The sequence below is a fragment of the Trichomycterus rosablanca genome, chromosome 11 (assembly GCF_030014385.1).
Source record: "Trichomycterus rosablanca isolate fTriRos1 chromosome 11, fTriRos1.hap1, whole genome shotgun sequence".
In the NCBI taxonomy this organism is placed as follows: domain Eukaryota; kingdom Metazoa; phylum Chordata; class Actinopteri; order Siluriformes; family Trichomycteridae; genus Trichomycterus; species Trichomycterus rosablanca.
This window is the reverse complement of record NC_085998.1, coordinates 6,390,993-6,413,646: the sequence shown is the minus strand read 5'-3', so window position 1 is coordinate 6,413,646 and position 22,654 is coordinate 6,390,993. Positions and strand designations below refer to the sequence as shown.

The 22,654-nt window shown below is 41.1% G+C and overlaps 1 protein-coding gene across 1 annotated transcript; it reads right to left on the bottom strand.

Moving 5' to 3' along the window:
* Positions 1 to 2,962: 2,962 nt before the first annotated feature.
* LOC134323534 (programmed cell death protein 10-A-like) lies at positions 2,963 to 19,178 on the bottom strand. Its single transcript, XM_063005071.1, has 8 exons — positions 19,036 to 19,178; positions 14,118 to 14,282; positions 12,993 to 13,046; positions 10,289 to 10,406; positions 5,793 to 5,919; positions 4,524 to 4,602; positions 4,314 to 4,396; positions 2,963 to 3,443 (listed from the first exon to the last, which is right to left on the bottom strand). Exons 2-8 carry the CDS (start codon positions 14,205 to 14,207, stop codon positions 3,362 to 3,364), a joined length of 633 nt encoding a protein of 210 aa, XP_062861141.1. The 5' UTR covers positions 14,208 to 14,282; positions 19,036 to 19,178; the 3' UTR covers positions 2,963 to 3,361.
* Between the last annotated feature and the right edge of the window lie 3,476 nt (positions 19,179 to 22,654).

The window sequence follows — 22,654 nt, the reverse complement described above, 5'->3', positions numbered from 1 at the left end:
GAGAAAAAAGAATGATAAAGTGATATAAGAGGCTCCTACCCATAATCCTTTGGGTGAATTCGGGCCCGTTTGGTTCTGAAGGTTTTTCTAATCCTGATGAAAAAAGTTGAGGTGTTTCAGCGCTGATTTCAAATCCCACAACGTAAAAGTGCTTCTGTACACTCCAGTGAAGAGAACGTCCAGCAGCAGTGTGTTAGTGCTGCTAAATCCCTTCACACACACACACACACACACACACACACACACACACACACACACACACACACACACACACACACACACACACACACACACACAGTACACAACTTTGTTCTTTATAATGGGCTCTTTTAAAGCTGTCGTGTCTCCAGGCAACACAGCAGCGTGGACAAGCACGAGGGCGAGGACGAGGACGAGATGTTTATGTGTCCAGATTGGGCACCAGAGGAAAGTTTATCTGAGCCTTGGGTATACCTCCCCCCCTCCCCCAAACACACACACACACACACACCTAAACACGATGTACATACAGTTACAGTACACACTCTCACACACACACCTATACACAATGTTCATACAGTAATAGTACACACACACACTCCTATATACAGTATACACACAGTAACCGTACACACACACACCTATGTATGTTATACACACAGTAACAGTACACACTCACACACACATATTACACGCACGTACGCCTACATACAGTATACACACAGTAACAGTACACACTACACAACATACTCTGTACACACACACCTATGTATGGTACACACTTACACACATACATTACACGCACGTACGCCTACATACAGTATACACACAGTAACAGTACACACACACACACACATTACACACATGTACGCCTACATACAATATACACACAGTAACAGTACACACTCACACACATTACACGCACGTATGCCTACATACAGTATACACACAGTAACAGTACACACTACACAACATACTCTGTACACACACACCTATGTATGTAATACACACAGTAACGGTACACAGTACACACACGTACACAGCTATATGCGGTATACAGAGTAACAGGCACACAAACTACACAACATACACAGTACACATACACAACACACACACACACTTATATACACACTAATACAGAATACACAGTACACAACACAGAACACCACACACATACAGTACACACACACCCACCACACACACAGACACATACGCACACACACAGCCAGTGGGAAAAGTTTTATTACAGTTTCCACAACCCTCACCCACCTCCACTCTCTAGGGCCTTAAACAATTGTTCTCTCTCTCTCTCTGTCTTTTTCTTACACAGACACACACACACACACACACACACACACACACACAAACTCCACAACAAACCATCACCCCGGGAGCCCAACAACACCGGATTTGGAAGGTCAGAAGTTCCAGTTAGAAAAAGAGAAGTGAGGAGGCGTCCTTCACTTAATAATGAATTAATGATGAACACGGCACACACAATCCACCTGCTGACATCAATACAAACACCTGAGACTGTAGATGTGATTCCACTGTCATCATCACTGATCACTTCATCTTGTGCAGGTGCTTCACTGCACCAGGACCTGAAAAACCTGCTGTTATAACAGGAACAATGAGTTTCACTACCTATCAGAAAATTCTGGAGAATGGAAGGTCATCTGTCCATGAGCTAAAGCTGAGGTCTAATCAGGTTAAGCAGCCAGAGAAAGATCCTCACTACTGTGTGTGTAAGAAGCGGTTGGCTATTACACACGTCAGACCGAGTGTGTGTTAGATACGGTGCTGCTCGGAGTCTCGGACGTAGTAAGAGGTGATAAATCTGGACAGAACTAGATTGTGAGATCTGATCTGAAGAAAGAAGCAGCAATGATTGTAATGAACGAGTGAATAAAAGCAGAAGAGTGAAACATCGCTGAGATGATGGATTCTCTCGTAACTGGCCTCTACAGGAATCGTGTCCGAGTTCTCCACATTATTTAATGGGTCAAGATAATCAGACTGATCTGATCAGAGCTTCCACCCGTAAAGCTGAGCTTTAAATCCTGTCACAGACGTTCCATCGATATCCTCGATATATAGAAATTGGAAGGTCTCTGGTTCCAGCACCACCATCACCTCACCTGTTCAAAACGTATTTATTTAATTAATTTGTTTATTTATTTATAACAGAACTTTTACACAAGAACAATGTCTTTCAAATATGCTAATTTATGGGTTGATCTCATCTTAAACCTTTTCTTTCTTCTCTTTATTTTCTTTAATTTCTCTTCTTGTCTTTTTTCTTTTATTTCTTGTCTTTTTTCTTTATTTTCTTTTATTTCTCTTCTTGACTTTTTTTTCTTGTCTTTTTTCTTTATTTTCTATCTTCGTCTTTTTTTCTTTATTTTCTTTCATTTGTTCTTGTCTTTTTTCTTTATTTTCTTTTATTTATTCTTGTCTTTTTTCTTTATTTTCTCTTATTTCTTTCTTGTCTTTTTTCTTTTATTTTTTAATTTTCTTTAATTTATTTATTTTTCTTTTTTTTTGTCTTTTTTCAGGGGCGCGCTGGAGCCTATCCCAGCTTTTCAATGGGCGCAAGGAACACAGTAACACCCTGGACGGGGCGCCAGTACATCGCAGGGCAGACACATACACACACCCATTCACCTACAGGGCAATTCAATGTCTCAGATTAACCTGACTGCATGTTTTTGGACTGTGGGAGGAAACCGGAGCTCCCGGAGGAAACCCACACAGACACGGAGAACATGCCAACAACTCCACACAGAAAGAAACCGGACCGCCCCACCTGGGGATCGAACCCAGGACCTTCTTGCTGTGAGGCAACAGTGCTACCCACTAAGCCACCGTGCTGTATTTATATTAAAAAAACTTAATTTTAATTATGTTTATAATGATAAGAATGAATGATATATACACCAATATCTTTATATCTTTAATAAAGAAACATTAGAACATCACACAGGAGTTTTATTATATTTATTTGAATATTTCTGCTACCAAATATTAATTTAATATACAATCTCCCATCGTCAGAGCTCAGAGCATCTGTGAAAGTCCAGTATGTACAGAAAGAAAATCCTGCTCTTCTTTCCCACCACCATCAGGGGAAATTCAGCTGAAGCTCTGAATCAAAAGCAGATGATAAAAAGGGAGAATTAAAAATGACATGAAAAAGTCCAGGATCTGAACCTGGTCATTACAGGAAATGAAAAGAAGCTGGAGGAGAAAAGTAAAAGAGAATCCCAGTGATCGTCCCAAAAGCTTCATAAATTAATAAACCTCCCCAACATTCCTACACGTTTATATAAAGATCTGATCCTAGATTTAAAAATGAGAGCAGATTAAAATGAGCCGAGTCCTATGAAACCGTTTTGAAGGTTTGGAGGATCAGGTTGGTTTGGTGGATCAGGCGGTTGGCACTGACGAACACGTTGTTTGCCCTGAAAAACAAAAAGAATGTCGTGGTGAGAGAGGGAACGTTGTGGAGAGAGAGGGACTATCGTGGTCAGAGAGGGACTATCGTGGTGAGAGAAGGAATGTTGGGAACGTTGTGGAGAGAGAGGGACTATCGTGGTCAGAGAGGGACTATCGTGGTGAGAGAAGGAATGTTGGGAACGTTGTGGTGAGAGGGGGAATATCGTGGTCAGAGAGGGAATATCGTGGTCAGAGAAGGAATGTTGGGAACGTTGTGGTGAGGGAGGAAACATCACAGTGAGAGAGAGAACATAGTGAAATATCGTGGTGAGAGAGGAAATGTGGTGAGAGAAGGAACGTTGGGAACGCTGTGGTGAAAAAGAACGTTGGGAACGTTGTGGTTAGAGAGAGAATGTTGGGAACGTCGTGGTGAGAGAGGGGTTGTTGGGAATGCTGTGATGAGAGGGAATGTTGGGAACGGGGTGGTAAGGGAGGGAACATCGTGAACTTTGTGGTGGGAGATGGAACGTTAAGAAAGCTGTAGTGAAAGGAAACGTTGGGAACGGTGAGGTGAGAGAGGGAACGTTGAGGTGACAGAGGAAACACTGTCGTGAGAGAGGGAACGTCGAGGTGAGAGAGGGAACGTTGGGGTAAAAAGAAACATTGGGAACGTCGAGGTGAGAGAGGGAACGTTGGGAACGTCATGGAAAGAGAGGGAATGTTGGAAATGTCATGGTGAGCGAGGGAGCGTCGTGGTAAGAGAGGGAACGTTGTGGTGAGCGAGGGAACGATGGGAACGTCGTGGTGAGAGAGGGATTGTCATGGTGAGAAAAGGAACGTTGGGAACGCTGTAGTGAAAGGGAGCATTGGGAAAGCCGTGGTGATGCTGTACTTACTTTCCATCTTTGAAGTAAGTTTTTAGAGTGTCGCTGAAACTTTTGGAATATTTCACAAACTCTTTCTTCTGATGCTCCAGCGCCTGCAGGACACAAAACAGCTCTCATTAACATCCATCATCCTGCCAGGCGGCACTCATTACACCTCACTCAACGTCCTTAATCTGTGTGTGTGTGTGTGTGTGTGTGTGTGTGTGTGTGTCCACTCACCCTCCTGTTCTGGTACTGGTATTTTTTGAAGACGGTGTTGACGGTATCCAGAAGCTCTTTAATAGAACTGGCGATGTCTCTGTACAAAAACATTCATCAGTAATAAAACTGAATTAAAAAACATATTTTAGTAAAACAATCAAAACACAATGTATTAATTTATTTTTGTTTTTATTATTTTTATTATTATTTTATTATTATTATTATTATTATTTTATTATTATTTATTATTATTAATTATTATTTTTACTATTATTTTTTATTCTTATTATTTTTGTTATTATTTTTCATTTTATTCTTATTATTTTTATTTTATTATATTATTATTATTTATTATTATTTTATTTATTTATTTATTTTTTATTATTATTATTATCATTATTATTTTTATTATTATTATTATTTTACTAGTCATTTTACTATATCATTATTTTTGTAATTATTACATTAACGTTTTTATGACTTAAAATAATTACTATTATTATTTTACTTGTATTTTTACTATTTTATTATTATTTTTATTATTAATTTATCAATATTAAATTTTACTATTTAAAATAATTATTATTATTATTTTACTTGTATTTTTACCATTTTATTATAATTATTATTAATTTTCCAATATAAAATTTTTAATATAAAGTATTATTATTATTATTACTATGTACTACTATTTTTACTCATTTATTGTTATTTTTGCTATTAATGATTTATATATATCAAAGATATTTATTATTGTATTACTTAAACGTATTATTATTATATTGTTATTTTTTATTATTATTTATTAATTAAATTAAAAAAATTAAAAAAATTATTTTTACTAATTTTACTATTTTGTACTATTTTATTACCATTATGTTTTTACTTTAATTATTTATTTTATGGGCTCCATGCTGGCACCTCCTACAGCACACGCTAAACCATGCTAACATGTTTAAAATTAGCATGCCATCATTTAGACAAATCAGAACGACGTCTAGATAAAACTGAAATATAATTTTGGCTAATAATTCAGCTGCTTGTTTGAAGAAAGAAGAGTCACTTATGATCCCAGTAGCACCAAACCAAAAGAGCACAGTGAAGCACGGTGGTGGGAGCATCAGCATATTGTTGTGTTTGAATTTCCATTTCATTTTATTTTCATCAACCGCTTCATCCTGGTCAGGGTCATGGAGGTCCAATTTCACCCGGAAACACTCGCAAAACTTCAAGATGTGTTAGTGTGTGTGTGTTAGTGTGTGTGTGTGTGTGTGTGTTAGCACTTACTTGATAGTCTGCAGGAAGCTCACTCTGTTGTTGATCTCGTCGGGGATTTTGCTGAGGATTTGTTTGAGCGCTCGAGCTCGTTCGTTCAGCTCCTGAAACTCCCGCTCCGGCCTGTCAATCATGTACTCTGAGAAACACGACATACCCGTACATCAGCGTAACAGCAGCCGACACCCATCATAACGGAGCACCAATCCCAGAAACTCAGTCCGACAGCCCTGCTTAGTTCCAGTGAAAAACGAGTGCGCTCGAATCCATCACTGCAGCACTGTGGAACAAATTCCAACCAATCTCTACAGCCCTCACTGCACTCCATTACTGACTGACGCCTGGCATGTGCGCCACTCGCGAGAGGGAAAAAAACAGAAAACCCTGTTTCAGGCTGATCGAATAAACGTGCGCTAATATTCTGTTGAAAGGGACAGTTGTAGCCTAGTGGGTAAAGCTTTGAGCTATTAACTAAAAGGTTGAGAGTTTGAATCCCAGCTCTGCCATCCAGCCACTGTTGGGCCCTTGAGCAAGGCCCTTAACCCTCTCAGCTTCAGGGGCTCCTTACAATGGCTGTCTCTGCGCTCTGACCCCAGTTTCCAAACAAGCTGGGATATGCGAAGAAAGAATTTTGTTGTACTGAACATCTGTACACTGATCAGCCATAACATTAAAACCACCTCCTTGTTTCTATGGACTCACTGTCCATTTTATCAGCTCCACTTACCATATAGAAGCACTTTGTAGTTCTACAATTACTGACTGTTCCTCTGCATGCTTTGTTAGCCCCCTTTCATGCTGTTCTTCAATGGTCAGGACCCCCACAGGACCACCACAGAGCAGGTATTATTTAGGTGTGGATCATTCTCAGCACTGCAGTGACACTGACATGGTGGTGGTGTGTTAGTGTGTGTTGTGCTGGTACGAGTGGATCAGACACAGCAGCGCTGCTGGAGTTTTTAAATACCGTGTCCACTCACTGTCCACTCTATTAGACACTCCTATCTAGCTGGTCCACCTTGTAGATGTAAAGTCAGAGACGATCACTCATCTATTGCTGCTGTTTGAGTTGGTCATCTTCTAGACCTTCATCAGTGGTCACAGGACGCTGCCCACGGGGCGCTGTTTGCCGGTGGACTATTCTCAGTCCAGCAGTGACAGTGAGGTGTTTAAAAACTCCATCAGCGCTGCTGTGTCTGATCCACTCATACCAGCACAACACACACTAACACACCACCACCATGTCAGTGTCACTGCAATGCTGAGAATGATCCACCTCCCAAATAATACCTGCTCTGTGGTGGTCCTGTGGGTGTCATGACCATTGAAGAACAGGGTGAAAAGGAGCTAACAAAGCATGCAGAGAAATGGATGGACTACAGTCAGTAATTGTGGAACTACAAAGTGCTTCTATATGGTAAGTGGAGCTGATAAAATGGACAGTGAGTGTAGAAACAAGGAGGTGGTTTTAATGTTATGGCTGATTGGTGTATATAAAAAAACAATGCAGATGATTAGCTAAAATGTAAATGATTACATGTTTATGCTGGATGCCCTTCCCGACGCAACCTTCCTTACTGTATCCGGGCTTGGGACCAGCACTATGAGTGCACTGATGACTGCGCCTCCCAATGACTAGGCTGCCCCGCCATCCACCCTCCTTCCCAGACAGAGCCAATTATGTTGGACGCAATCGGGACTCCCAGCAGTGAAAGACAAATTGGCTACTCTCCCCATTTCCTCGGTTGCTCCCGTTAGGGGTCGCCGGCGGATCGTGATCCGCATTATCGATTTGGCACCGTTTTTTTTACGCCGGATGCCCTTCCCGACACAACCATCCCTATTTATCCGGGCTTGGGACCGGCACTACAATGCTCTGGATTATGCATCCTAGTGGCTCGGTGCCTATAGGACAATTCAGTGTCTCCAATTAACCTGACTGCATGTTTTTGGACTGTGGGAGGAAACCGGAGCACCCAGAGGGAAGTCACGCAGGCACGGGGAGAACATGCAAACTCTGTACAGAAAGGACCCGGACCGCCCTGCCTGAGGAATCGAACCCAGGACCTCCTTGCTGTGAGGTGACAGAGCTACCCACTTAGCCACTGTGCCGCCCACAAATTCGCTACTCTAAATCAGGGGGAAAAAAGAAAAAAAATGCATAAATAAACCTAAACAATGACAGCTGCTGGGATTTGGTTTGCAGAAAAAGTTGGAGCAACTTTACTTCTTTAAAAAACTGAAGTGGGAAAAGCTGCAGTGTCTGAGGATTTTATTTAAGCCCACAATACCGCGTGTAGCATCACTCCCCAGAGCATCGCGCATTGTTCCGTCCACTAAACTAAACGTTAGCCGTTTAGTCCGACTCCCAAACTCCCAAGGCGTAACTGAAGCTCCTACGACGTGACGATTACTTCGATTAGAAACGACGAGGGGGGGAATAAATCTTGTTTAGGGAAAACACAAAGCAGAGCGAGATCCTCCGAGATCAAGGATGGATTTTTCCAGGCTGAAATCAGCGCTGAGAGATACGACGCCTGGCTCGCTAGCTGGCGCGTAAAGTAGATTAACGAGAACAAATTTTGCAGCGGGGTTTTATACCAGTTTCACTAAACCATTAATCCCAACACACACAGTCAAACACACACAGAGTGCAGGAAGCGATTACAAAGACGGGATTAAGGTATGAAAACGGCCCCAGTTTGGGGATGGAGTGAAATTTCACATTCCAGCGCGAGTGTGTCTGTGAATTCATTACCAGCATAAATCTGAAGATGTGAGCAAAAAAAAAAAAAACTGGCTGCAGTGAGCAGGAAATTAAATTATGACGAGGAGGAAATGTGAGCGCCGAACAGAGGCAGAAACTGTAGGAACACAGCTCCACCTAGAGGACAGAGAGTGAATCTGTGGCAGCCGGGATGGTCTGCAGACATCCCAAGTAGCAAAAACTCATTTCAGGGAGGTAACCACGACCACGACCCCCACGACCCCCCCCCAAGCCCAAAGAAAAAAAGAAAAAAAAAGAAAAAAAACCTCTCGCACACACCAAAGGATTATGGGTGATAACAGAACTTTTAGGAGCTGCTAACTGAGCTACTAAACTAACTGTTTGTGTCACAAACACATTTATGTGTACTACATAGTGCACTAGATAGTGTGAAAGATAACAGATTTATGTTCCCTACATAGTGCACTAGATTGTATATTAAAAAAGAATTTATGTTCCTTACTTAGTGCACTAGATAGTGTACAAGATAATAGAGTTATGTTACTTACATAATGCTTTAGATAGCGTATTAGTTAATGGATTTAGGTTCCCTACATAGTGCACTAGATTGTATTTTAGATATGAATTTATGTTCCCTACGTAGTGCACTAGATAGTGAATTAGACAATTGGTTTATGTTCCCTACACAGTGCACTAGATTGTGTATTAGATAACGCATTCATGTTCACTACATAGTGCACTAGAAAGTATAACTAGATGATGATTTGTGTTCCTTACATAGTGCACTAGATAGTGTATTACATAATTAATTATGTTCCCGACATAGTGCACTAGATTGTATATCAGATCACGGATTTATGTTCCCGACATAGTGCACTAGATAGTGTATTAGATAACGCATTCATGTTCACTACATAGTGCACTAGAAAGTATAACTAGATGATGATTTGTGTTCCTTACATAGTGCACTAGATAGTGTATTACATAATTAATTATGTTCACTACATAGTGCACTAGATCGTATATCAGATCACGGATTGATGTTCCCTACATAGTGCACTAGATTGTATATCAGATCACGGATTTATGTTCCCTACATAGTGCACTAGATAGTGTATTAGATAACGCATTCATGTTCACTACATAGTGCACTAGAAAGTATAACTAGATGATGATTTGTGTTCCTTACATAGTGCACTAGATAGTGTATTACATAATTAATTATGTTCCCTACATAGTGCACTAGATCGTATATCAGATCACGGATTGATGTTCCCTACATAGTGCACTAGATTGTATATCAGATCACGGATTTATGTTCCCTACATAGTGCACTAGATAGTGTATTAGATAACGCATTCATGTTCACTACATAGTGCACTAGAAAGTATAACTAGATGATGATTTGTGTTCCTTACATAGTGCACTAGATAGTGTATTACATAATTAATTATGTTCCCTACATAGTGCACTAGATTGTATATCAGATCACGGATTGATGTTCCCTACATAGTGCACTAGATAGTGTATTAGATAACACATTCATGTTCACTACATAGTGCACTAGAAAGTATAACTAGATGATGATTTGTGTTCCTTACATAGTGTCGCCTGCATGTGTGCGTGCGCGCGCGTGCGTGCGTGCACTCTTGGCCGCTCGTTCTAGATTCCGGGAGATTTTATCTGACTTGCGGGCATCAGGGAGCCGCCATGTTTATGCGGGAGACTTTTGGAACTTCCGGGAGACTTGGGATGTCTGTGGTCTGGGATCTGAACGCACCTTTCACGTCGTCTGCAGCCATGCGTAACAAAGACTCGGAGAAGTTGATCTCCACGTTCTTCTTCTCTAAAATCTTCAGGATGATGTCCTGAGTCAGACCTGGGTTCTCCTTCTCCGCCTGCAGACATTTCAGTGCTTTCATCAGTACAGAACAGAGGAAGGTCGTCGACGGATCACGTTCCGCAGGCTGAGAACCCCTTACTTACTTACTTACTTATTTATTTATTTGTTTATATGCGAACTCCTTACAGAACCTCAGCAATGCTCAGAAACAAAAGAGCAGAAATTAAGAACAATTTCCTCCCCACCTCACTCACCTTGCTGAACACAACACTACACCGTTAACACCACTAACACCCTGGACTACTCACTGGACCTATTATTTATTATTTATTATCATTAACACCTGCACTTTACATAAAACTATCTACCTCACACATATCTGCATAATAAAACCACCTCCTTGTTTCTACACTCACTGTCTATTTTATCAGCTCCACTTACCGTATAGAAGCCCTTTGTAGTTCTACAATTACTGACTGTAGTCCATCTGTTTCTCTGCATGCTTTGTTAGCCCCCTTTCATGCTGTTCTTCAATGGTCAGGACCCCCACAGAGCAGGTATTATTTAGGTGGTGGATCATTCTCAGCACTGCAGTGACACTGACATGGTGCTGGTGTGTTAGTGTGTGTTGTGCTGGTATGAGTGGATCAGACACAGCAGCGCTGCTGGAGTTTTTAAACACGTCACTGTCCCTGCTGGACTGAGAATAGTCCACCAACCAAAAACATCCAGCCAACAGCGCCCCGTGGGCAGCGTCCTGTGACCGTTGGTGAAGATCTAGAAGATGACCGACTCAAACAGCAGCAATAGATGAGCGATCGTCTCTGACTTTACATCTACAAGGTGGACACACTAGGTAGGAGTGTCTAATAGAGTGGACAGTGAGTGGACACGGTATTTAAAACTCCAGCAGCACTGCTGTGTCTGGTATACTCATACCAGCACAACACACACTAACACACCACCACCATGTCATTGTCACTGCAGTGCTGAGAATGATCCACCACCTAAATAATACCTGCTCTGTGGTGGTCCTGTGGGGGTCCTGACCATTGAAGAAGAGGGTGAAAGCAGGTTAAAAAAGTATGTAGAGAAACAGATGGACTACAGTCAGTAATTGTAGAACTACAAAGTGCTTCTATATGGTAAGTGGAGCTGATAAAGTGGACAGTGAGTGTAGAAACAAGGAGGTAGTTTTAATGTTATGGCTGATCGGTGTATATACCCATCAAGACCCTATGTATAGTCATGTAAACCTAGTATTCCTATTCTTATTATTATTATTATTAAGTATACATTACTATGTACATAGATCTAATACCATATATGTAAATAGCTATAGTTATGATTTTTACACTAACCATAGATCTGTAAGTTTTTTGATTTTCTTTGTTTAGTTTTTTGCACAATGCTACCATTTGCACTTCTAGTAGATGCTAACTGCATTTCATTGCCTTGTAACTGTACTAAGCAGCGACCAAGTTGAATTTATTTATCTTGTCGCATCGTTGGAAAGAAAAAACTAATGATAAGCCTATACACATGTACAGTGGATTTATAAAGTACTGCAGTTTCTGCACACTTTTTGGTTTTGTAGGGTTGATTTTGAATAGAATCGATCTCTGCTGAATCACTCAGATAGACGAGTAACAGTGGAACAGTGGAGAAAGTTACAGTCAAAGACGGGTGGGTGCAGCACACCAACATGAGTCCTGGGAACCTGGATTTGATCCTCAATGACAGTGGCTGTATGTGGACAATAGTACATGTTTACATGTATATGGTTCCCTTCAACCTTCTAAAGCAGGCAGAAGGTGGATTGGCTGCTCTAAATTGCTCCAAGATGCGAGTATGTGATGTCGTGAAAGTATTCAGCGACCGGTACGGTGGAATTTCAGTCTGGTCTCCAGTATGAGTAAAAATAAATGAAGGAACAACCAAACGTGTTGCATCGTGAACAGATCAGAGATCTTCAGAGACCTTTAGAGATCTTTAGATACCTTAAGAGATCTTCAGAGACCTTTAGAGATCTTTAGATACCTTAAGAGATCTTTTGATACCTTCAGAGATCTTTAGATACCTTCAGAGATCTTTAGATACCTTCAGACATCTTCAGAGGCCCTTTAGAGAACTTTAGAGATCTTCAAAGACCTTCAGAGATCTTCAGAGGCCTTTAGATACCTTAAGAGATCTTCAAAGACCTTTAGAGATCTTTAAGAGATATTTGCTAGAGATCTTCAGAGACCTTTAGAAATCTTTGGTGATAATTAGAGATCTTTAGAGATATTTAGAGAGCTTTAGATACCTTTAAAGACCTTTAGAGATCTTTAGATACCTTTAGAGACCTTTACAGACCTTTAGTGATCTGCAGAGACCTTTAGAGATCTTCAGAGACCTTTAGAGATCTTAGGTGATATTTAGAGACCTTAAGAGATCTTTAGATACCTTTAGAGACCAGTAGATATCTTTGGAGAACTTTAGAGATCTATAGAGATCTTTAGATATATTTAGAGATCTTCACAGTAAAGCAAATCCAGCTTGTGATTCAGGCCTCAAACTTCATCAAACTGCAAAGTTTTGGACAAAAATCGATGAAACAAAAGTGACTTGGCTCGCTGTTTTCCAGGTGAGATGTTCTTACCTTGATGAAAGCAGCTCTCAGCGTTTGTGCCGCAGATAAATTCACTTTCTCCAACTGCAGGAGAACAAAAACACACGGCGTCAGTGCTTTTACCTTCCTGATTTACAGCTCAGACACAAACACTGAGATCTTTGGCAGGAACAGGATGTTTCATCGAATTAAATAAACAGATCATTCATTCTTATGAAGCGTCCATGAAGCGTCCAGTCATTCTGATTTAACTTCTGCTAGTAAGTATCCTCTGGACCTTTAAAATCATTACATTAGGAATGTAATCTCTGCCCAATGTTCGACCAGCCCTGCACCCACACTGACACAGACACGACTGGCTCCGTCTGGAAGAAAGAGGTCGAAAGAGGGTTCCTCGTTTCTGCAGCAACTGCGGCCTCTGCTGGCGGGTCGAGGCGTCTGCATGAGCGACGTTGATTCACAGACGCTTTTATCATTGCTATTTATTTTGCCTAGTGGTTAAGGTGCTGGTCCAGTAATCAGAAGGTTGCCGGTTCAAGCCCCACCACTGCCAGGTTGCCACTGTTGGGCCCTTGAGCAAGGCCCTTAACACTCAATTGCTTAGACTGTATGCTGTCACAGTACTCTAAGTCGCTTTGGATAAAGGCGTCTACTAAGAGCAAAAAACGTAAATGTAAATGTAATGACCACTTGGGTTTTCTCTCATCTCCCAAAAACCTGCAGTAGGTGAAGCTAACACCACCACAACCCTGATCAGGGAGAACAGTGACCAACTGGGAAAGCATTTCAGTGACCATTTAATCCTGATCAGGGTTGTGGTGGATCCCAGGACAGGCAGCCATTCAGAAAAGGGGTCAAACTGGTTCCCCGTTTCTGCAGCAACTGCGGCCTCTGCTGGCGGGTCGAGACGTCTGCATGCGAGACGGTTGATTCACAGACGCTTTCATCCAAAGCGACTCACAGTAATGTGACAGCACATTGTCTAAGCAATTGAGACTTAAGGGCCTTGATCAAGGGTCTAACAGTGGCAACCTGGCAGTGGTGGGGCTTGAACTAGTGACCTTTCGATTACTAGACCAGCACCTTAACCTCTAGGCTACAAATACCCCGGGGTGTCCATATCCTTTTGGCAATGTAGTGTACGTATCTTTGTACCTCATTGAAGACCGGGTACATGACGGTGTAGAGAGTCATGGAAACCATCGGGGCCGTCTCCGCTTCATTCTTGATCTCTTCCATTGTCATCGTTGTCGTGGCAATAAGAGATGGGGCGGGGCTTCATTCACTACAGAGCATGCTCAGTTCGAGCCGAGACGTCACCTGCAAAATAACAAACATATTAGATCATCGAGTCCTCGTTTCAAAAGCTTTTCACTAGATATAGTACCACGACTGTGGGAATTCGCTTGCATTCATCGTTAACATTATTACTGGTGTCAGGGGCTGATTTGATGAGGCTTTATGCACAGTCTGAGTTCCAATTCAAGCATTCCAAAGGTCTAAGATTGAGTTAGGAGACTAAACCTGTCTTTCAGGGAGCTCCCTTGTAAATCAGAAAAGGGCATTCCCCAAACTGTTCCCCAAAATTAATCCAAAATGGCATTGTATTCTGGAGCATTAAGACATTCCCTCTCATGGCATTATTCCTCCTCCACCATACTTTACAGCCGACATGGCATGATTTACACCTCTCTACACAGCACCAGGATCCTCGAGACCGAAGTTTAGACCACATGTACGATCACATCTGTAAGAAGTTTGGCATGTTCTCTTAATGTCCGCTTAAGTTTTCTCGCATCTCCCAAAAATCTGACAGCAGGTGAAGCTTACACCTCCACAACCCTGATCACGTAGAACAGTGACCAACATTGAAAGCATTTTAGTGACCATTGAATCCTGGTCAGGGTTGTGGTGGATCCCCGGACAGGCAGTGCAGAACAGCCTCGACACAGTACACTCAAACCTATAGGTTGTTTACAGTGACTGTTCATTAGGTTTGAACCCAGGTGCCTGGAGTCCTGGTGCTGTGTGGCACCAATACTACATGCTGCATGTCTGATTTTTATGCTTTAGTTCTTAACACTAACTGCTTCATCCTGGTCAGGGTCACAGTGTGTTCAGCACCAACCAAACATACAGTGAGTGCAGGTGTGGATCTAAACCTGGTTGCTTTGCCAGCCATACAGAAGGCTCAGCAGCTCACTGAGACATGTTAATATTGTGTTAAACTGCAAAAACTATGGATTATAAATGGTGTCCACATACTTTTGGTCATGTAGTACATTTTACAGCCAACATAAGAGCAGCTGCACTGGTTTAACAAACACGTCCTCTATTCAAGTGACTGCTGCTATGAAAGGTGAACGAGCACCAAGCATATGAAGACAGAAGGGTGGTGATACGATGCCATTCCTCCCAGTCAAAAAGCTTCACTGTTTAAACGAAGCAGCCCGTTACAAGCCACATTAGTTCTACACGACGGGCGAGGACTCGCGGCTGGCACGGTGCCCCGATGCCATAAACACACGGTGACAGAATGCACCCTGCATTAGAGGACAAAATACTGACACCCAACACAACTCGATACGTCAGGAACCAGGGCACAGAGGTACAGTCTGAATATTTACTACTAGAGATGGACCGATCGGGGTTTTTGGCACCGATTCCGATCTCCGATCTCCTTTCAGGGACATCGGCTGATAGCCGATTCCGATCGGGGGGGGGTGATTAGCAGTAAATGAACTTAAAAAGAGCCTCACAGTAAAGATAAACCGGAGCAGCGCGCGCGCGTGTGTGTGTGTGTGTGTGTTTGTGCCTTTAGAACACACGCTTTGTTCACAGTATCGCTATAAGTGATTCATTGATTCATGAGTTGATTCGTTTTTATGTGAAGCGTAAGTTTCTCTTCTCAGTTATCTCTCCGTGTTTACTGTTATTAATTAAATGTCGTGGTTTTAAATAAACACCAGCTACTACAGAACATTTTGTGTGACTCTCTTACATTAAAAAGCTTCATTAAACTGCTATTACCACAGATCTGTAACCGAGTCAGACTCGTTCCGTCTAAGGAGCTAAAAGTTTTCTAAAAGTTCAGCAGATGATCCTGAACTAACGAATTTGGTAATGAATAAACTTTTGCCTCTGATTGGCTCTGTAACGTTTTCTGTTCTCATCTACATCACAAGTAAGAACCGCTTACGATTTACCAAAGTGAACCAGGAGTTTATATAACGTGCTGATAGAATCGACTCAGATGTGACCGGGTTGAATTATCTTTTTAAAGTAAATATTACAATCAGCAAAATTACATCGTAAGAGCTTTCACGATGGTTTCTGTACGATGGTTGATGAATGGTGATGTGATGGTTGGTGCTTCGTAGCTCAAAGTCTGGATCAATCCACTGAGCTGTTAAGCTTAACGTGGTCTTTATATATCACACGATCGGATCGGCTACTTTTAGGAAATATCGCCGATCGCCGATAGCATATTTTGATTAAAAATCGGCCGATACCGATTCGTAGCCGATCGATCGTCCCATCTCTATTTACTACACAAGAGAGGTGGTGAGATCCAATTAATTATTAATTTATTATTTATTAGATATAATATACAGTCAAGGTCAAAGGCTTTACCAATCAGCCAAAACATTAGAACCACTGTACCTTCTATTCTGTTTACCCTCTCGAGGTTAAAGACTGCAAGTCAAAACTGCAGTGCCAACAATGCTGCTCCTACTAGATGGGATGGCAACCTGGCGTGTTTTTTGCACCCAAAATGTCCAGAACTTACAATGGACTTCATCACAGACTGGACTGACTGGACTGAACAATAAAGTTTTTTGCTAGTTATAACTTTCAGTTCAATTTAATTTTGTGTTGTATGATTTGTGTAAATCCTATTTATTTAAAGTATCCTGCAGGCCACCCAAGAAGGATGGGGGCCTTGCTGAGTCTGGTTCCTCTCAAGGTTTCTTCCTGTAATTTTAAGGGAGTTTTTTCTTGCCACTGTCGCCCTCGGCTTGCTCAGTAGGTGTTTTTGGTCTGTTGGTCCTGGATTCTGTAAAGTTGCTTTGAGACAATGTCTATTGTAAAAAACGCTATATAAATAAATGTAACTTGACTTGACTATTCTGTAGCACTGGTGCATGTAAGGACGTAAGGGTGAGGGATCTATTAGATGTCGGGCTCCTCATAGTTCACGTGTTAAATGAAGCAGATCTAATCAGCATAGACCTGACTCACTTTGATAAGGACCAGTTCATTATGATCAAACGATCATAATGTGTTGAGGTATTTCCCAAACAAGGGGTGTCACAGGCAGCCATGGTAAGAACCCAGTCACAATGATCCAAGGATGGACAAGCCACCAACTGCAGACAGGTTGCTGGGCGATCAAGACCCACTGATGCCAGATGACATGAAATCTGTGGTCAGTACGGGTCCTATGGGGGCTCCTTTCCATTTATAAATAGGGTACTATTTCTATGTACTACGTCAGTAACTGTATATTCACAAAGTTCATCTGTATGCTTGGTGTATCTTATAGTCTAACTAAAGAATGGACATATCAGATTGGTGTTCCTAATAAAGTGAGCAGCAGAATTATCAGACCACTAGAGAATTTTGTATTTTTTCTTGAATTAATTATATATATTTTTTCATTTTACAGATCTTTTACCTCTTGAAGTACATACTGAAATAAAGTTTTGAATTTAATTGCTTTCTCGGTTTAGGTGAGTGTCGAGTTTCACTCACACAACCACCGAAACACGGGATTTGAGCAGGGGTGTACATACTTTTGCACAAAACGGTGTACACTGATCAGCCATAACATTAAAACCACCTCATTGTTTCTACACTCACTGTCCATTTTATCAGCTCCACTTACCGTATAGAAGCACTTTGTAGTTCTACAATTACTGACTGTAGTCCATCTGTTTCTATGCATGCTTTGTTAGCCCCCTTTCACCCTGTTCCTCGATGGTCAGGACCCCCACAGGACCACTACAGAGCAGGTATTATTTAGGTGGTGGATCATTCTCAGCACTGCAGTGACACTGACATGGTGGTGGTGTGTTAGTGTGTGTTGTGCTGGTATGAGTGGATAAGACACAGCAATGCTGATGGAGTTTTTAAACACCTCACTGTCACTGCTGGACTGAGAATAGTCCACCAACCAAAAATATCCAGCCAACAGCGCCCCGTGGGCAGCGTCCTGTGACCACTGATGAAGGTCTAGAAGATGACCGACTCAAACAGCAGCAATAGACGAGCGACCGTCTCTGACTTTACATCTACAAGGTGGACCAACTAGGTAGGAGTGTCTAATAGAGTGGACAGTGAGTGGACACGGTATTTAAAAACTCCATCAGCACTGCTGTGTCTAGTCCACTCATACCAGCACACCACCTAAATAATACCTGCTCTGTGGTGGTCCTGACCATTGAAGAACAGGGTGATACCGGCTAAAAAAAAAGTATTTAGAGAAACACATGGATTCCAGTCAGTAATTGTAGAACTACAAAGTGCTTCTATATGGTAAGTGGACAGTGAGTGTAAAAACCAGGAGGTGGTTTTAATGTTATGGCTGATCAGTGTATGAAGAAGAGAGCTGTTATGAGATTGACTGCTATAACAGGTCGGGCCAGCAGGGGGCGCGCTGCACTATGTTGATCAAAGCTTCTACTAATGAACCTGTTTTCAGTAAAACTGGTTTAAAAATCTTTAAAAATCTTAATCAAATCACTAATTCTAATCATTTAAAACCTTTTCAAAATAATATGGACGGTGTCGAGATCGCTGACTCATACAACAAGAGCTTCTCGCCAAACACCTTTTAGCACAGTTAGCTAATGGTAGCGCAAGAGAGAGGGCCGAGTCGAAAACATCCGCTCTCCCTTCATATGTGACCTACCTAGTGGATTAGTTAAGCGCTACACACCCTATAAAGTGTACACTATTTATATAATACAGATACAATGGAGACGGAACCAGTACAAGCCGCACTTTAATACCCACTAACGCATAAACATTGAAGTGTTTTACTAACGATAAAAACACCAATTCGTCTTACCTGTAATCTTTATTACTGTACAGTTTTGTGAAATTTGAAGATAAAACCGCTCGTTAGTACGCCGATTATCGTATGAAATGAAAGACGGAAGTTTTTGTACAGCAAGCCTAAAATCCACAAACCAAATAGGTGAGGTTCTGTGTTTTCAGAAGACTCGCAAGGTGTGGACACAGAATTTGTAGTTTTTTCCGATGACTGGAAGCCTTTCAGGAAGTGCACCGAGTGCAGATAAAGAACTACAATTCCCAGCGCGTTCGCTGATTGGTTGATCTGATCGAAACCCAAACGAATGAATTCCGGTTTACAAAAAATGCACCTTTTGTTTTTCATGTCCACAGCATAAAAGTATCATTAAAATAGCATTATTAATTACTAAGCAAAATGAATATATAATTAAATATAAAAAATAACGAACCACTAAATGTGAGCCTCTGTTTGTTTATTTGTTTATTAGGATTTTAACGTCATGTTTTACACTTTGGTTACATTCATGACAGGAAACGGTAGTTACTCACCACACAAGGTTAATCAGTTCACAAGGCCATATTGAACACAGTCATGGACAATTTAGTGTCTCCAATTCACCTCACTTGCATGTCTTTGGACTGTGGGAGGAAACCCACTCGGGCACGGGGAGAACATGCAAACTCCACACAGAAAGGACCCGGACCACCGCACCTGGGGATTGAACCCAGGACCCTTCTTGCTGTGAGGCGGCAGTGCTACCCACTTAGCCACCGTGCCGCCCTGTGAGCCTCTGTCTTCACCCACTTTAAAGGCTGGAACACGAAGTATCGACTCATTCATTGTCTGTTTTACCATCGTTTTATCCTATTTAGGGTCACGATAGGTCAGATTCATTGGACAAAAGGAAGGAAACACCCCGGACATGTGGCCAGTCCATCAACTCAACTCAAGTCAAGTCAAATTTATTTATATAGCGCTTTTTACAATGAACATTGTCTCAAAGCAACTTCACAGAATCCAGGACCAACAGACCAAAAACCCCTATTGAGCAAGCCGAGGGCGGCAGTGGCAAGTCATACAAACACAGAATTAAATTGAACTGAAAGTCATAACTAGCAAAAGAAAAAAACTAGCAAAAAAAGCATCACAAGGCACACACACACAAACTCTAATTAATCAGACTGCATCTGTTAGATGTTATACTTATGTCCATATACTTATGGTATTAGGCCTATTATTTCTCCACTTCGCACAGCTTACGAGCTGAGCATGCAGTTCTGAACATTGTTTTGGCGAGTTTTGTTCCTGTTATCTCTCTGAAACTAGTTTAGCCATCACACACACACTCAGACACACATACGTACACACACTTTTCTTGTGTTCATAAAAACTCTGTCTTTCAATAAACTAAGGCATTCATACTTTGACTTGGTGTCTTGTCTGTGTGCTTTCCGTGTGCACAAGATTCAACGAATGATTCTTCTCCTGGTTAAGTTCTTTCTATTTCTATTTCAGTATTACTGTATGAAGACATGGTAGGGTTTGACTAGTTTGGTGTGGAGAAACTATACAGAGCACTGACATTAACCCTGCTGAAAACCACTGGGGTGCTCTGAAACATTTTCAGCACCCACCTCCCCCACCGCCATCAAACCTGATCGGACAAGAGAGACAGAACGACAGCAACCCAACATCCCTGATCACCACAAGTTTCTATGACCAAGAACCCCCAAGCTCTGCGCCTTTGTATAATCGGAATGGGCAGCTAATCAGGCGCAGCCAGAAGCCAACACGCCGCGCCAGCAAATCTGACAAACATGAGAGCACCAGTTTGCCCAGACCCCAGACATCCAGTACTGGAGCCACACACTTCTTCTGGAGCCACAGGTTGGAAAGATTAATCAAAAGCCAGAGTAAATATGTCAAAATACAGTAGACCCTTGAGTTATGAACGTTTTACCATACAAACATTTCGTTCAACTTAACGTACGAACAAATTTCGGATTACGAACAGAATTTCGCGAAACACATGACATCACGAACAAGTTGACTCCAACCGTCTCTCTCTATATATTTACATTTTACATTTTCAGCATTTAGCAGACGCTTTTATCCAAAGCGACTTACACAATGAGCGGAACACGATGAGCAATTGAGGGTTAAGGGCCTTGCTCAGGGACCCAACAGTGGCAACTTGGTCAACCTTCTGTTTACTAGTCCAGTACCTTAACCACTGAGCTATCACTGGCCCTGTATATATATACAGTGAGCGAACATACGGACAGCAGACGGTGTTTTTCCTGTGTTTTCTTTATATTTTGTAAAATTCAATATTAAAATGTCCCCAGAGAAGGTGCAGAGGAAGCGTAGTGGTGAGAAAATGAAAAAAAATCACTATTTGTTGTTGTATAATTACTCCTGCCAGTAGGTGTCACTGTGTATCAGACAGAGGGGACAGTGAGTGAGAGAGAAGAAGGAGGTCGGCTCAGTAAAGTATTCTTTCTTTTGTGCAATTACACCTACAAAATACAACACTACTGAAATAAAGAAGGAAATAATAGAGAAATATGAGAGTTATTGTTGTTTCTGGTAGATACATTTTATATATAAAAAAAGAAGGAAATATATTATGGTGTATGGTACAGCACACGTACTGTACTGAAATGTGATGTGTGTGTTTTATGTACAGTACAGTACTGCTGTGTATTGTTGTTTATTATTGTTTATTACAGTAATGTCTAAGTAATGTCTATAATTTAAGATTTAATGGAAAATATACTTGTATTTATAACAAAAAAGAGCATTTAAGACATTAGAGAGGTTAGGTAAGGGGGGGTTTGGGAGGTCTGGCATGGATTAATTCTGTTTACATTATTTCTTATGGGAAAAATAGGTTTAACTAACAAACATTTTGACTTAAGAACAGAACTTCAGAACCAATTAAATTCGTAAGTCAAGGGTCCACTGTACAAGAAACAATATTCTGCATGTCAGAAACAGAACTACACTTCCCACTGCAGCTCAGATTGTTCTGATGATCTGCTTCTGATCAGACTTGAGTTGGATTAACAAAAGCACAGCTCATGCTGTTGTCATGAGCTTTTTTTAAAACTTAAGCATTGTTCTTATCTCTAATTAATTTTAATTAAATATAATAACAAGATGAGTTTTGATTCATGGGTAGATTCATCAGACCGTGTGGAACTGACCAATCAGAACACAAAGGGGCGGGGCTACTGCTGAGTATAAAATGATGTGATCGCTCAGTCTCGGTGTAGTGAAGGACAAACCAGAGATCAGGTCGTTGTTAATTCTTTATTTTTTTTATCCAACACATAGGGTAAGTAGTGCTTATTTTTATATAGATTTATAATATCCTAAAGAAACAGAAAAAGATCAGCTTTAAATTAATTCATTTATTAGCAGCCATGCAAAACAGTGCAGTAAATAAAAGCATATTCGTATATTTACCTAAGAGTATTTGTACAGGATATTATACAGGATATTATAATTAGCTATAAATGGAATAAACAGGTCAATGTGTCACTTTTAGGTATTTTATTTATTTTAAGATATTAGATAATCTAATTATAACAATGCCTTATGTTTTTTCTGCACTGGTGGCTGACAAATCAACAACTGTATTTTCACA